Source organism: Ailuropoda melanoleuca, chromosome 7 (genome assembly GCF_002007445.2).
Source record: "Ailuropoda melanoleuca isolate Jingjing chromosome 7, ASM200744v2, whole genome shotgun sequence".
In the NCBI taxonomy this organism is placed as follows: Eukaryota; Metazoa; Chordata; class Mammalia; order Carnivora; family Ursidae; genus Ailuropoda; species Ailuropoda melanoleuca.
Window position 1 is genome coordinate 38,326,649 of NC_048224.1, and position 16,379 is coordinate 38,343,027.

General features: G+C 39.1%; 1 protein-coding gene across 3 annotated transcripts in view; it reads right to left on the reverse strand.

Moving 5' to 3' along the window:
* Positions 1-16,379, reverse strand: part of SVEP1 (sushi, von Willebrand factor type A, EGF and pentraxin domain containing 1) — a 185,606-nt gene that overhangs the window by 23,077 nt on the left and 146,150 nt on the right. For all 3 annotated transcript variants that reach the window (XM_034664246.1, XM_034664245.1, XM_034664247.1), the window contains 3 exons: positions 12,255-15,049; positions 9,458-9,683; positions 6,773-6,928 (listed from right to left, as the gene is read on the reverse strand). In XM_034664246.1, coding sequence (XP_034520137.1) covers positions 6,773-6,928; positions 9,458-9,683; positions 12,255-15,049 — 3,177 coding nt within the window. The remainder of the gene's footprint in view (positions 1-6,772; positions 6,929-9,457; positions 9,684-12,254; positions 15,050-16,379) is intronic.

The window sequence follows — 16,379 nt, forward strand, 5'->3', positions numbered from 1 at the left end:
AATGCCGGGATCACGCCCTGAGCCGAAGGCAGACGCTTAACCGCTCTGCCACCCAGGCGCCCCGTAGAGCCTAATCTTTTTAAACATATATTATAAAATTTTATTTTATTTATTAATTTCATAGTAGATAAGGAATTTAAAGCATGGAGAAGAACTCAAACACATGAAAAATATAACAGTAGAATGAAAAGCAACAAACTCCCATATAGCTATCACCCACTTATACAATTAATTCAAGGCCAACCTTGTTTCATCTAAGCCCTACCTCCTTCTTAAGAATGCACCTTATTTTGAAGCAAATCCCAGACATCAAATCACTTAACAGTAATTATTTCAGTATGAATTTCTAAAATGTGAGGGCTCTTAAAACTAAAATCACGATAACCAATAACACTATCACAGCTTAAAAAGTAACAATTCCTTAATATTCATAAAAATCCTGTTAGTGGTCAAATTTCCAATTGTTGCATAAATCTTACAATTTATTGCTTTACAGTTCCCTTGAATCAGGACCAAAATAAGGTCTACATGGTTTATGTACTTCTTTAAAATATAGGTTCCTTCTATTTCTTCCCCTCTTCCCCTGTCAATTTATTTGTTTCAGAAATTGGAAAACTGGGTCAGTTGTTCTGTAGCTATTTCTACAGACAGAATTTTGCTGATGGCCTCATTATGGTGTCTCTGAGCAAGTACTTCTGTCTTTGGTATTGGTTGTCAGATTTAGAGGTTTGATAAGATTCAAATTCAATTTTTCTTTTTGGCAAGACTTTTTCATATGGTGTGTTTTTCCATCCAGAGGCATATAACGTTTGGTTGCCTCTATTTTTTCTAACACCAGGAGCCATGATGATGATGACCTAAATCCACTAGTTCATAAGAGCTGCAAACTCTGAAATTAAAGTTATATCATTTATTGACTGAAATACTTCTATAAAGGAAACTTCCATTTATTTACTATTGGTTTTCTTGCCATCCAGTTAGCATGGAAAAGACAATTCTTCCCCTTTCATTGTCTGTTTTCAAAATCATGAATTTGTTTATGAGCACCCTTTAATTGTTACCAGCTAGTTTTCTTGCATCCTTATGAGTCTACTGTTATTCATGACAGATTTGATATGTTCAGTCCATTAAAGTTATTGCCTTATTGAAGTGCAAATGGTCTCATGTTGGCCTGTGGGAACCTCATCCTGTTGGCCCCCAAGTCGTTTTAACATGTAGTCTTTGATAGGTTCCCTAATATCTCACATGACAAGCTTTTCTAGGCTAACCTTTTACATTTCATGTCCCACACCTGGCACTGTTTGTTTCTGCAAGTAACTAGACAATATTTTTTAAAAGTTTCTAAGATGATTCTATCAGGTAGCTTAGAATGAGAACTATTGCTATAGCACTTCTCTCAATTTTGTAGTTAACACTAGGATATTCCCCAAATTTTCTAAGTAAATTACCTACTTCCTCAAGCTTAATGACCCATCTAGTTACTAAATATTAAATTTAAACTCATAAGTTTAAATTTTATACTACTTTACTTAAAAAATTGCCAGATTAGTACTCTTACATGAAGAAATAAATTTCAAAAACAGAAAAACTCTCCAACTGCAATCAACCATCACATTATCATACTTATTTTCTTTTCTTTTTTTTTTTAATCTTCTAAGGAAATGAAATAAAATCCACATAAGTCTAGTTCCAGTTTTCATGGACCCATCTTATGACAATTCTCTGAATGCATGGTCAACAAATGATGGAATGTACTATACACATTTAACAAATAACTGGCAATGAATACTTCTGCAAAACTCACCTTTAAATACCACCACAAAAATAAAAACAGGAAGAAGTTTCCTGAAAAACCAGATGACGTTATGAAATATAACCAAGGCTCTTAAAGTTTAAGTTTGGTGATATGATCAATGCTTTAGTAAAATTGACTCCAGATAGGAGGGGAAGATGGCAGTGGAGCAGGACGACCCTAGACTCACCTCATCCCACAAATACAACTAGATAACTATCAAATCATACTAATTACCCCCCAAATCAACTTGAACACTAGCACCCTAGACTCAGCTCATCCCACAAATACAACTAGATAACTATCAAATCATAAATTACCCCCAAATCAACTTGAACACTGGCAGAACAAACTCCACACTAAATGTAGAGAAGAGGCCACATTAAAGAAGGCAGAAGTGCAGATATGCATTTTGGGAGAGAAAAAGATCACGGCCACTGCAGTGGGGAGGGAGCTACAGTAGCAGAGAGGGGTGAGAGACAGACTAGCACACAGGGGAGCACATGGGGAAGATGAATCCCCATAGCAATTGGCTTGGAAAGCAAGAGGGCCTGAATTTCATGAGTTTTGGCAACCAATGGGGCTTAAAGCCTAGAGTTTTAAAGATCAGTCTCCTTGGCTCTGGAAGAGCTTGGAGGACATTGGGGTTGTTCTTAGAGAGAGGGCAGGCAAACATAGACATGTGTTTGTCCAGACAAACAGCATGGACACAGGAATCTGAAGAATGCCTGGGGCACACATTGGGGAGGTTAGTTGCTCATCTCAGTGTGTCTCAGAGAGGTAGCATTCACAGAGAGACCCCTCTTGGAACAACGGAACTGGCAGGTGCCATTTCTCTCCCCCACCCCTCAGCAGAAGCACAGGGCTCCCTGCAGGAACCAGCACAGTGCCGAAACTCACTACCTAACTTACGTACACAAACCCTGCCATCTCGCACTCCAGAAGAACCCTCCTTTCCATTCACACTTGCCTCAGTCCCAATGCAGTGGGCCCCCTACTCCAGAAGACTAGCCTAAACCCCTGCCAACACTGTACCTCCTGACCTGAGAGTTTTGCAAGGCCTCAGTTCTGGTGGTGGTGGTGACAGGTCTCATTTCACAAATAGACCAAAGGACACCTAGATAAAATGTGCCACATTTAGGCCAGGGACAAACACTGCCCACAACTGGCAAAGAGAACCTCTGCACACCACTGGTCTGAAGGATAAAACAGCCAGGACACAAAAGCAGAGCATATGCAGCACATATTGGAGACTCTCTCAGAAGTACCAGGACCTGAGGAACAAGAGACACTATACTGCAGGGCACTATAGGACCTCTTCTTTATAAAGCCATTACCCTCAAGAACAAGAGACATAGCATTTTTAACACAGAGAAACAGGTATGGAGAGTTAGACAAAATGAGAAGACAGATTTTGTCCCAAATGAAAGAACAGGACAAGGCCACATCCAAAGATCTAAGCAAAACAGATATAAGTAACATGCCTGATGAAGAATTTAAAGCAATGATCATAAGAATACTTACTGGACTTGAAAAAAGAGTGGAGGACATCAGTGAGACCATTAACACACAGATAAAGAATAACATAGTAGAGATAAAGGGCTCAATAGGCAAAATGAGCAACATACTTAACAGAAGTAACTGCAGGCTGGAAGAAGCAGAGGAAAGAATTAATGACACAGAAGACAGAGTAATGGAAAGTAATGAAGCTGAACAATAGAGAGAAAAAAAAGAATTATGCAAAATGAGAACAGATTTAGGGAACTCAGTGATTACATCAAACATAATAACATTTGTATTATTCGAGTCCCAGAAGAGAGAAAAGGGGACAGAGTATTTATTTGAAGAAGTAATAGCTGAGAACTTTCCTAAATCTGGGGACGGAAACAGATATCCAGATCCAGGAAGCACACAGAACCCCTAACAAAATCAACAAAAGCAGATCCACATCAAGACACATTGTGACTAAAATGGCAAAATATAGTGAGAAAGAAAAATATTAAAAGCAGCAAGACAAAAGTAGACAGTTACATACAAAGGAAACCCTATACGGCTATCAGTGGATTTTTCAGCAGAAACTTTTCAAGCCAGAAGGGAGTTGTTAAGATATATTCAAAGTGCTGAATGAATGGGGCGCCTGGGTGGCTCAGTCGTTAAGCGTCTGCCTTCAGCTCAGGGCATGATCCCAGGGTTCTGAGATCGAGCTCCCCATCGGGCTCCCTGCTCCACTGGGAGCCTGCTTCTTCCTCTCCCACTCCCCCTGCCTGTGCTCCCTCTCTCGCTGGCTGTCTCTCTCTGTTGGGTAAACAAATAAAATCTTTAAAAAAAAAGTGCTGAATGAGAAAAACCTACAGCTGAGAACGCTCTATCCAGTAAGGCTATCATTCAGAATAGAAGGAGAGATAAAGAGTTTCCCAAACGAAAACTAAAGGGTTTCGTGACCATTAAACCAGCCCTGCAAGAAATGTTAAAAGGGATTCTTTGAGTGGAAAGGATAGACCAAAAATGACATAATGAAGGTGGGAAACAAAGCAATAAAAATATTTTTGTAAAAAATCAGTCAAGGAACTCACAAAATAAAAGGATATAAAATATGACACCATATGCCTAAAATGTGGGGCGGTTAAGAGGAAAGAATGATTTTAAACTTAAATATCTATCAACTTAATTTAGACTGCTATATACAGAAGATGTTATGTGCAAATCTGATGGTAACCACAAATCAAAAACCACTAGTAAATAAGCAAAGAATGAAGAGAAAGAAATCCAAATGTACTGCTAAAGAAAGTCAGCAAAACATGAGAATACTAGATAAGAAAGGATCAGAGAAAACTTCAGAAACAACCACAAAACAAGTAATAAAATGGCAATAAATACATACCAATAATTAACTTTGAATATAAATAGACTAAATGCTCCAATCAAAAGACATAGGGTGAAAGAATGGATAAAAACAAGACTCCTCTATATACTGCCTACAGGAGACTCATTTTAGACCTAAAGACACCCGCAGATTGAAAGTAAGGAGATGGAGAAACATCTATCATGCACCTGGATGTCAAAAAAAAAGACAGAGTAGTAATACTTATATCAGAAAAAAAAACCCCTAACCAGACTTATCAAAAAAAAAAAGAGAAAGGACTGAAATAAATAAAATCACAAATGAGAGAAGAGAAATAACAATCAATACCACAGAAATACAAAGAATTAGGATATTATGAAAAATGTTGGATGTAGATTTTATTCAAAAATAAAAATATTTTAGGAGCACCTGGGTGGCACAGTCGTTAAGCGTCTGCCTTCGGCTCAGGGCATGATCCTGGCATTATGGGATCGAGCCCCACATCAGGCTCCTCTGCTGTGAGCCTGCTTCTTCCTCTCCCACTCCCCCTGCTTGTGTTCCCTCTCTCGCTGGTTGTCTCTATCTCTGTCAGATAAATAAACAAATAAAATCTTTAAAAAAATAAAAAATAAAAATCTTTTTAAAAAAGCTCCTATACAGTGAAGGAAGCAATCAACAAAACTAAAAGGCAACCTACAGAATGGGAGAAGATATTTGCAACTGACATATCTAATAAAGGGTTAGTATCCAAAATATATGAGAACTCAACACCCAAAAAACAAATCATTAAATTAAAAATGAGCAGAAGACATGAATAGACATTTCTCCATAGAAGACATCCAGATGGCCAACAGACACATGAAAAGATGCTCAGCATCACTCATCACCAGGGAAATGCAAATCAAAACTACAATGAAGTATCATCTCACACCTGTCAGAATAGCTAAAAAAAAAAAAACACAAGAAACAACAAGTATTGGGGAGTGTGTGGAAGACATTATAGAGGTTCGACAAAAACTTGAAGGTAGAAACACCCTACGATCCAGCAATCACACTACTGGGTATTTACTCAAACAATACAAGAACACTAATTCAAAGGGGTATATGCACCCCTACGTTTATTGCAGCATTATTTACTATAGCCAATATATGAAAGAAGCCCAAGTGTCCACCAACTGATGACTGGATAAAGAAGATGTGGTATATATTACAATGGAATATTATTCAGCCATGAAAAGAATGAAAACTTGCCATTTGCAATGACATGGATGGAATGACATGGATGCTAAGTGAAATAAGTCAGTCAGGGAAAGACAAATACCATATGATTTTAGTCATATGTGGAATTTAAGAAACAAAACAAGTGAACAAAGGGGAAAAGAGAGAGAGAAACAAACCGAGAAAGAGACTCTTAACTATAGAGAACAAACTGAGGGTTACCAGAGAGAAGTGGGTGGGGGATGGGTGAAATAGGTGATGGGGATTAAGGAGTGCACTCATCATGATGAGCACTGGGTGATTAAGAAAAAAACACCACCAAAATTTTTAAAAAATCGACTGCAGCCTTCCCACCAAAGTAAATAGGGAGACACAGGTGTTGGTGATGGGGGTTTAATGTTACAAACCAGGAGTGGTCTTGAGACCTACCCTAGTATTTGGTTAGAACTGCTCTGAGGATTTTCAGGCCACACTTGCCATATGGCAACCTGGCATCTCAACCAAAAACCCTCCAAGGTATTTAAACCATTGCCTGAGGCAATCTTAGTTTGCACATCTAAATCCCTATGGTCGCTTCCCCACTGTGACAGACGGACTGCCCTGTTACATGGCAGGATTAACAGGAGGCCAAAACACAGGTTTAAATGGCCAACCAAGGTAACAGTATCAGTCTTGTGGCTGGTATTCTAGCTTCCTCTTCTTTTTCATGGCCCCAATTTTTTGAATTTGAGACTTACTTTGTTTTTTAAAATTGTAAGTCACTTTACATACTTCTTGGAAAGTGTTAGGATATATGGTTAACAAAGCATAAAAAATCTTTAGGACCAAAAGCAGTGCAACAAATTGGTGTTAATACTAAAAATGTTCCCAAGTATATTGGAAAAACAAATTAATTCTAGTTAACCGATTTATTCACTTACCTCTAATTCATAGCCAGTTTCACAACGATAAATAATTGTGCTTCCGAAACTGTATTTACTGCCAAACACAAACCCATGTTCTGGACTTTCAGGTTTCCCACAAGAAACTGGACTGCAGGATTCATCAGAAAATGGTGGCTCCCAGGTGCCATCAAGCTAAATAACAAATGACAGATTAGAAATTACATTTAGGAATTAATACATATGAATGAAGAAATTTGCAAATATTGGCATAGAAGAATAATCCCCAAAATGATGGTCAAAAGAACCTAGAAATTGGTTCTACTTCTGGCACATATTATCTGTGGCCTTAGAAAACACAAATTAATTATTAGGTGGCCTTATTAGTTATCGCTGAACAATTTTAGACATTTCTCAAACATATAAAACAAGCATTTTCTTCCTAATAGAATCCTTCAAAACTCAAGAACACCAAGAAGTATGTTTTCATTATGATGAAGGAGGACTGGAAGGTTGACACAACTATTCCATGACTGATACCAATGCGTCCTTACATTTTGCTTTACTTCCCCACCCCCATAGTCAGTCAGAGTTAGCATCTTCCAGCCTTCTATTTGGGTGAAGTGAGGCATACCCAGATGTTTCCTTTGAAGATTATTATTCTCTTGCTAATATTTTCCTGTTTTCTTTGAGGCAATAGTGCATGAGCTGGATAACAGTCTAAAACAGGACATTTATTCCACATATGAGACAGAATTAATTTTATATATGTGTCTGCCTCATAATTAACCATTCCCCTAATGTCAGAAATATAAGTTGCTTCTAATTTTTCAATACTGTGAATAATGTTTCAATAAATATATCTTTCTGCATAAACTATTCTGGGAATTACTATTAGCTTTTAAAAACTATGTAGTATTGGTTTCTTTTGATATATCTGGGATTTGTTTTGGCATATTTTAATTTTTCCCTTTATGGTTACTTCATTAAATCAGAATAATTTGTTTACTAAAGATTCCTTTCTCCACGGACTTCTGATGATTCCTTTATGAGGATACACTTTTGATTTATTTCTTCCATTCCACTCATTTTCCTGCCTGCTGAATCTATACCAAAACCACACTGGTAGGACCTTTGTAATTCTGAAATATGTCTTAATTTCAGGAAGGGCCAGTCTCCTTCAGTATTCATTCTTCAACATTCATATTGATCTTCTCATCCATTTATTTGTTCTACGAAGTACAAAATCATTTTGTTGTATCAAAATAAAATATTTCTAGGCTTTGAACATAGTTTTGGACAGTTTCTGCATTTAAACATAGAAAGAGTCTATTCCACCTTTCAGACCAAAAGTCAACCCAAAACTCAGTTGAGGATGAGGGGTCATACCTTATGTGGGGAAAATAATGAGGGTTGTCAAAAATAAATTACTGACTCAAAAAAAACCCACAAAAAACAAAAACAAAACCAAAACACCCACAGTTACCAATACAAAAGGGTCCTACAGGACACACGGAGGAGCACACAGTTGTCCACACACCCAATCCAGAGAAGCTCTGGGAGATTGCTGAATTAATTCCCTAAGCATGGTGGCACAAACTTCCTGTAAGCTTATTTCAAACAGCCCAGGGTCTTTGAAAAAGTTGCCCCTCAAACTGCTTCAGCTCTAAATCTAGGAGGGACCATCTGGAATGATACCGATTGTGAGAGCGCGGTGACTCTTACAGTCATCTGACCTGCCTCCTGCGATGTTCCTGCGTTTAGGTCTGGTAGCAACGAATCATCGAGTATGCGTGACTTATAAATGGAAAACTGGGAGGACTGTGAAATAGTTCTTGAGTTCCTACTAAACGTCAGGCATGTATAAACATAAAATAATTTAATCCTTCCAATTACAGATTTTCAAATCAAGGGGGAATATGTCATCACAGAGCCTGCCAATATTTGAGATGGAGTTCAAAGGAATGTTTAAGGTGAAAGTCATTTCTATACCATGCCGCCTGTCCCCCATTTCAACTCCTTCCTCCCCCCAACTCCAGCAACAGAAGAATGTACAATAACTCATTTTATTTTTCCTTCTCTGGTCCATCTTATGGAAGGTAGGAGAAGGGGATGTCCTAGGGATATCTGCTCTCTAGGGTGCTGATCTAGGCATTTCCCCCCATTTACTCTCTAGTTTCTCTTACCGAACACACAAGACACATATTGTTATACACATTTTTTCAAATAAGGAAACTGAAACTCAGACATTTTAAGTGACTTTCTTAAATTCACACAAGTAGTAGGTAGCAGAGACAGGATTTGATCTAAGTGACTGTTTCTGCAACCTCTGCTTTTTCTACTAAAACTGGAAACATTTAGTATCAGTCAGGGCTCATTTCCCACACAAGGATACTCTTTACCACGTTTACGTGTAGACCACCTGACTTATGGTTAATTTTTCATGAATATTTTGTTATAGATATTTTAACATTCTATCTCAATTTGGCACTTTTCGCCTACTCTTGGCATTTTCTAGTTTAAAATGGGAATATTGAAAAGAAAGATATGTTTTATAATATTTCTACCATAAAACTCCTCAAATTTGATACAATTGGAAACTTGAGACCTTTTTTTTTTTTTCCTTTTCAGGACAGGAAGATACTGCTGTAGACACACACACACACACACATTTAATATATATAAATGAGTTACACGTACACGTCCTAGGACAAAGAATCCTACCTGACACGTTGATATGTTAACTCCCTCATAGATATACCCTTCTGCACATGACACAGAAACTTGCTTATTCACACTGAAATCATCCCCATGAACACGTATATGTGTTATATTTGCTGGAAGAGGGCATTTTTTAGGGCTGCAGAATATTCTCTCAGGAAACCAATGACCATCTTTCTGACAGGTGAATGTATCTATATCTGTATCCATCACATAACCTTCCAGACATCTGCAATGGAAAAGCAAAATAAATGCCTTAAAGAGAGTACAATATAGTTGGTGACTTATTCTTGGATTTAAGATGCTATTACAAAGCTCAGTAGACATTTAATGTGATATATTGAAACTATTGGAATGTCAAGGGAATGACATTGCTGTGAAAAAATACCAACCTAACAAAGATAAGCAGATCAATCCTTAGCTGTCCACATTAAGGATTAGCCAAGCCTAAAGTTGATTTAAATGTTGTTGACATTATTTACCCTTGTTGCGGTTAATATCAACATCAAACTCACTTTTATTCTGAAACAGACAACAATTCAAAAAATTCTAGACAAAGTACAAAATGGGCTCAGATACTAATAAGAATATGACATAATATTTATTGAGTATCTACTTTGTGCCAAGCACTGTTCTAAATCCTTTATATAGGGTATTTCTTTTAATCCCGAGTAGTAGATACTATTATGTTAAGATAGTATTGGTGTTCAAACTCAAATCAACCTAGCTCTAAAATACTCTATGATTTTTTAAATTTGCATTTATTAATTCAGCAAATGCTACAGCACTTACTAAATTCTAGTCACTGTTCTAAGTGCTCAACAAATATTAATTCATTTAATTCTCATGTCAACCCTATGTGTAGGTATGATTATCATCTTTATTCCCATTTGGCAGATGATGAAACTGACATCAGAGACACTAAATAACTTCCCCAGAAAGTGACAGAGATGAGATTTCTGCCTAGGAACTCTGGTTCTAAAATCCATGCTCTCACTACTATACTACCCTGCCTTTTAAATTTTTTTTTTTTAAGATTTTATTTTTATTTATTTGACAGAGAGAGAAAGAGCCAGTGAGAGAGGGAACACAGGCAGGGGGAGTGGGAGAGGAAGAAGCAGACTCCCAGGGGAGGAGCCTGATGTGGGGCTCCATCCCAGGACACTGGGATCAGGCCCTGAGCTGAAGGCAGATGCTTAACGACTGAGCCACCCAGGCGCCCCTACCCCTTTTAAATTAAACCACTTAGCTAATTAACATTTATTAGGTGGACATTTTTTTTTTTTAAATGTCACAAATCACCAGGCTAGATAGGAGTCGCAGGTTTTGCAAATTTGTAATCTGTTCAGTACAAGTAAAGATCTGAAACATAATCCACACACGACAAGACATAATAAACAGGGAGCTTTTGAGAAGCAGGTGATTTTGTGATTTCTCAAGATCTCTCACAATCAACATCTGAAGACAAAGTTGAAAATGTATTTCAAAAGCAAGGGATCAGTTTTTCTTCTCGGTGTATTATCACCTACTCTTCAGCTTTCTTATCATTGATGATCTTCCCTTGGGTCTCTTCCTTACTGCCATTAGGAGCAAATGAATGTAGGGCTAAAATGTCCACAATAGACATGCTTGAGAAGAGTAACTGAATTATTAAAATCTAAGACTCCAATATGTGAAGGATAACCCATAATCCCTTCAGAGACGTGGATAAAATCTAAATCGATTTGGAGGGTAGAGATATCTTATGGGCATTTATTCCAATAAAAATTTAATCTATAAATTTATTCCATATTCTCTTATTCTTTTTAATAATGCATTATAGATAACTTTACAGCAAAAAATCACTGTGCATTAAAAAGTTTAGTTTGTTCAAATAGCATAGGTTGGAAGTCTACTTAAGATATCTTCCTATGGGGCGCCTGGGTGGCACAGAGGTTAAGCGGCTGCCTTCGGCTCAGGGCGTGATCCCGGTGTTGTGGGATCGAGCCCCACATCAGGCTCCTCCGCTGTGAGCCTGCTTCTTCCTCTCCCACTCCCCCTGCTTGTGTTCCCTCTCTCGCTGGCTGTCTCTATCTCTGTCGAATAAATAAATAAAATCTAAAAAAAAAAAAAAAAAAAAAAAAGATATCTTCCTATATATACTGATCAATGAAGGTATGTGCTTTTTGACCCCAATTCTTCAGCTTTTGACTTATTTCCCCAATATTTGTTTGTAGGAATATAACCATAAAGTGGTATCATAAAGAAATTTACCAGCATGATGTTTAAAAGAAAAAAGAGCCTGGTGACTTAAGAGATACAAAAGCCAGCTAGAGATCTCACTGTTTCATGAAGGTCAACAGACGATGATAATCATGATAATTATAATTAGGGACTACAATCTGAAAATCTGAAGTTTATTTTTTTGTAGTCAATGGATTTCTAAACAATTATGAACAGAATAAGGCCAAGCGCTAAAAGCTTCAGTTTTGGGGTGCCTGGGTGGCTCAGTCACTTAAATGTCTGCCTTCGGCTCACATCATGATCCCGGGGTCCTGGGATCGAGCCCTGCGTCAGGCTCCTTGCTCCGCCGGGAGCCTGCTTCTCCCTCTGCCTGCTGCTACCCCTGCTTGTGCGTACTCTCTGTCTCTCTCTCTGTCAAATAAATAAAATCTTCAAAATTTAAAAAAAAATAAAAGCTTCAGTTTTTGGAGAGCAGTCCAGAGATGGTATTTTCCCAATTACCTTAATTTTTAACCTAGCACTTTTTATTTTACAATCCCGTCTGCACCCTTTGGAGACTCTAGAGCCATGGTCTTACCTGAGTTTCACTTTACTTTCAAAAGTGTGTGCCTCTCCAGTTGCCACTGCATTGGCGACAGATGGTGGGGGTCCACAGGACAAGGGCTCACAGACTGGAAAAGGCTGGCTCCATGTCCCTTTCTCTGTACAAACCAGATCTGAACTGCCTTGTATGACATACCCAGATCTGCAGTTGTAAGTTACCACATTTTCCTCCAAAGAGCCACTCTCACTGATGAATGCATTTGGTATTGTTGGGGGAGACCCACAAGAAGCGTGTTTACAATATGGGAAGCCAGAGCTCCACTGGCCATTGGCTTCACAGGTGATTTCAGAAACTCCGTGGAGCCTGAAGCCTTTGAAGCACCGGATCCGGGCTACCTTTCCGCAGCCAAAACCCGTCCCATTGACAGCTCCATTTTGAATTACTGGCGTGGAACAGCTGCAAGGCAGGCAGGAAGGTGGGCTGCCACTCCAGGTGCCATTGGAAAGACACCTTCTTGAAGGACTTCCATGGAGCTTATAACCAGGAAAGCACTGGTACTGCATATGCCCCCCATGGGAAAAGGAGAAGCCATGAGAAAAGCCATGGGGAAGATCTTCCGGAGGGCCACAGTTGACTGGTTTACAGAAAGGAAACTCTGCATCCCAGTTGCCATCGGACTGACAGGTGAGTTTTGGAGCACCATGCAACACGTAGCCTTCCAGACAGTAGAACACCACTTCCTTTCCAAAGCCATAGTCCAGGCCACCCATCGCTCCATTTGCCACCTGCGGTGGGGTGGGACATCTGACAGGCACACAGATGGGAGTGGTTCCACTCCAACTTCCATCAGCAAGACAAACACGACTCCTGGCTCCCTCAAGTAAGAACCCTACATTGCAAGTGTACTCAACCTCTTTCTGGAATGTATATTCATTTCCTTTCACCTGGCCATTGGCTGAGACTGGAGGTGACCCACAGTCCACAGGAATGCAAACTGGCTCATTCTCATCCCAATTTTTATTTTGTTGGCATGTTCTCCTCTCAGGGCCATTCAACACAAACCCAGGATTACACTCATAGTACAACACACTCAGGTATGTGTAGTTGTTTCCTTTGATGGAACCATTCATAACTGGATTTGGTGTTTTGCATGAAATGGCCTCACACCTTGGGGAAGTACCACTCCATTCTTTACTCTGCAGACAAAATCTTATGTCGGAGCCCAGCAGAATGTGTCCAGGTTTGCAGCTATACTGCACAGCATTGCCCATGGTGGTCTCTGTAAAATGCAAAAAGCCATTTTCAGGAGCAACAGGCAAGTCACATTCAATTGAAATGCAGGCTGGTGCAGTGCCGTTCCAAGTGCCATCTTCCTGGCACATCAGCATAGGGCTCCCTAAAAGTTCATATCCTGGGTTACAGGTGTATGAAACAATGCTGCCAAACAGAAAGTTCCCTGAATGTGGAGTAGGAGATCCTTTTGTGCTTTCCCCCGTTTTAGCCCCTGCTATCAGATGAGAAGGAGGGTGAGGAGTCAGATATGTAATTTCCATCATATCTCCTTCTTCTTCTTCAAAATATTCCGGACCATCTCTGACCTTAGTACATTCGCCAAAATCAATATGAGGTGGGAGACCACAGTCTGTGGGTACACATGTTGGTATGAAGCTTGACCATCCTGACTCTTCACAGGTCTGCATGGCATGACCAGCTATCTGGAACCCAGGTAAGCAGCTGTAGATGATCATGGCCCCGTAGCTGTTATCTGCACCTTCTACAAAACCATTTTCGATGGGTTGTGGGGGGTTACAGTGGATGGCATCGCATGATGGGACATCCACATCCCAATCACCTGTCTCTAAACAAGTCAAGGCTTTGGGACCTTCCAGCCTGAAGCCTCGGTCACAGGAGTATGTGATGGTTTGCCCATAGTGTAGGTTCGTGTAAGAGAATTTGCCATTTTTAATCTCCTTGGGCATTGGGCATTCAATGGGCTTACAGATGGGTTTTCCTCCAAGCCAGTGACCATTTTCTCCACAAAGGATGGTAGTATTTCCCACCAACTCAAAGCCGGGCTTGCAGGTATAGAGAGCTGTGCTGAGATAGGCAAGACCTTGTACATCGATGATGCCATGGAGAATTTCCTCAGGGTGGGGACATTCCACAGGGACACATTCTGGCAGTGGAGAACTCCAGGTACCATCTGCTTGGCAGGAGGTGGTAGGATCCCCTCTTAGGAAAAATCCATCCACGCAAGAATACTTGACAGTACTTCCAAAATGAAGAGCAGAAGGAAGAGCAGGGACACCAAAGGAAATGAAGGGAGGTGGGAGGCAAAGAACCATCTTACAAACAGGAAAAGAATCATTCCATTGCTGTGACGGCAAGCATTTCAGGGCAGAAGGCCCCTGAAGGGCATGTCCTTCTTTACAAGAAAATGTCACCACTCCTACTTCAGTAGCTAACTCCTTCAGGACGAGCTGGTTTTCCAAGAGGGGAGGCTCTGGGCACTTGGCAGGCACGCACTTCTGGTTTGGTTTCTTATTCCATTTGCCAGATTTCTGGCATGTCCAAGAATTATCGCCAATAAGCTCATAACCCTCATTACAGAAAAACTGAACCTTGGATCCTACTTCAAAATTTTCTCCTTTCACATAGCCGTTCTGGATCAGGGGAGGGGTTTCACAGTAGAGAGGGACGCACAACAGAGGGGATTCACTGTGCCAGTGGCGATTGGCTTGGCAGACAAAAACAGGACTTCCAACCGACTTATAGCCTGGATTACACTGATATCTCACTTCACTCTCAAAGATCCTGCCAGTTGTATGCTGTATAATAGGGAGAAAATGAAATATGATTTGTATATCAATATAATTGACCACATATATTGAATAATAATACAAAAAATAGACTGAAGTACCCATGTTAAAACGAATCAGTTAAGACATAAGCATGTAAGGATTTATGTTTTTTTTCATTATGTCTATTATATTTTTAATAAGTGAAAGGGACAAATTAGGTAATCCCTCTTGCAGAAGTGTTTACCATAGGGCTAAGCCTATAATAAGTAAAAGATCAACAGTTTTAAATTGATGATTTGGTAGACTGCTACCAAAAATTATAAATGTACTTAGTAAGTTCAAAAAAACCTTGCTCACCAAAGCAATGCTGTAGTTTGTTACTTTAACCACAGAGAAGGAAACATACACATACAACCTACATTTATTTGTCAATGTCAAAAAAAAAAAGCAAAATATTTTTCATGGTTATATTCCTAAGAGTACAAAGCTTTGTGTTCATTCTTAACATACTTTAAAAATTGCTGCTATGAAGATGGGAAATTCAAAAGCAATATTTTATCTTTAAAGCAAAAAGTTAATATTCGTGATCTCAACATTTAAATAAATAAGTGACTAATACGACAACAGGTCATTTTTAGGCAGTACCAAAGATGAATTAGTTATGAAAATGTTAAGAAGATTATCATGGCAAAGTCTAGCCTGCACACTGTAGTTAACTTCTTGTTCTAGTGGACGTAATTATTTGTTTTGTTTACTTAATCATTTCTTGGGTACCCCCCCACACACAAGCAGCATGCCATCACAGACCTAATCTGTATTGTTAAATACGAGCTCTCCAATGCTCACCTGGCACCTAGTAGGAGCTCCAGAGATATATGTTACATGAACAAAGGAAGAAAGCCTCCTTTCCTACACATACTCTCTTCCAATGGAACACTGCTACGTTGCAGCAAAGGTGTTAAACAGAAGGTATTTACTGTTGTTTTAGAATATAAAGGAGAAAAGGTATTATGTATGTGTGGATTTTCACATAGTGCTTAATTAGAATATTGTCTCTTTAAAGTAGCCCCTCATTTGGGGAAATAGATTAGGCACATATTAACGTGAAAGGAGAAGATGTGTGGATCTGACAGAACCCTTTGTCCCGGTGAAACTAGCTTTAAGTCCGCTGAGAGAAAACCGTAAAAACTGTATTATAGTGACCAGATGATTCACCCCATTTTTTGACTAAAAATTAGAAACGATACCAGGTTTCTCTAGGTTCCATTAGACCTTGATTTCTATCAAATATACACCCAACTTGGACTAACTTCTTCTATAAAGGAAAACAATAGTGATATTAAAATAGGTTCATTCT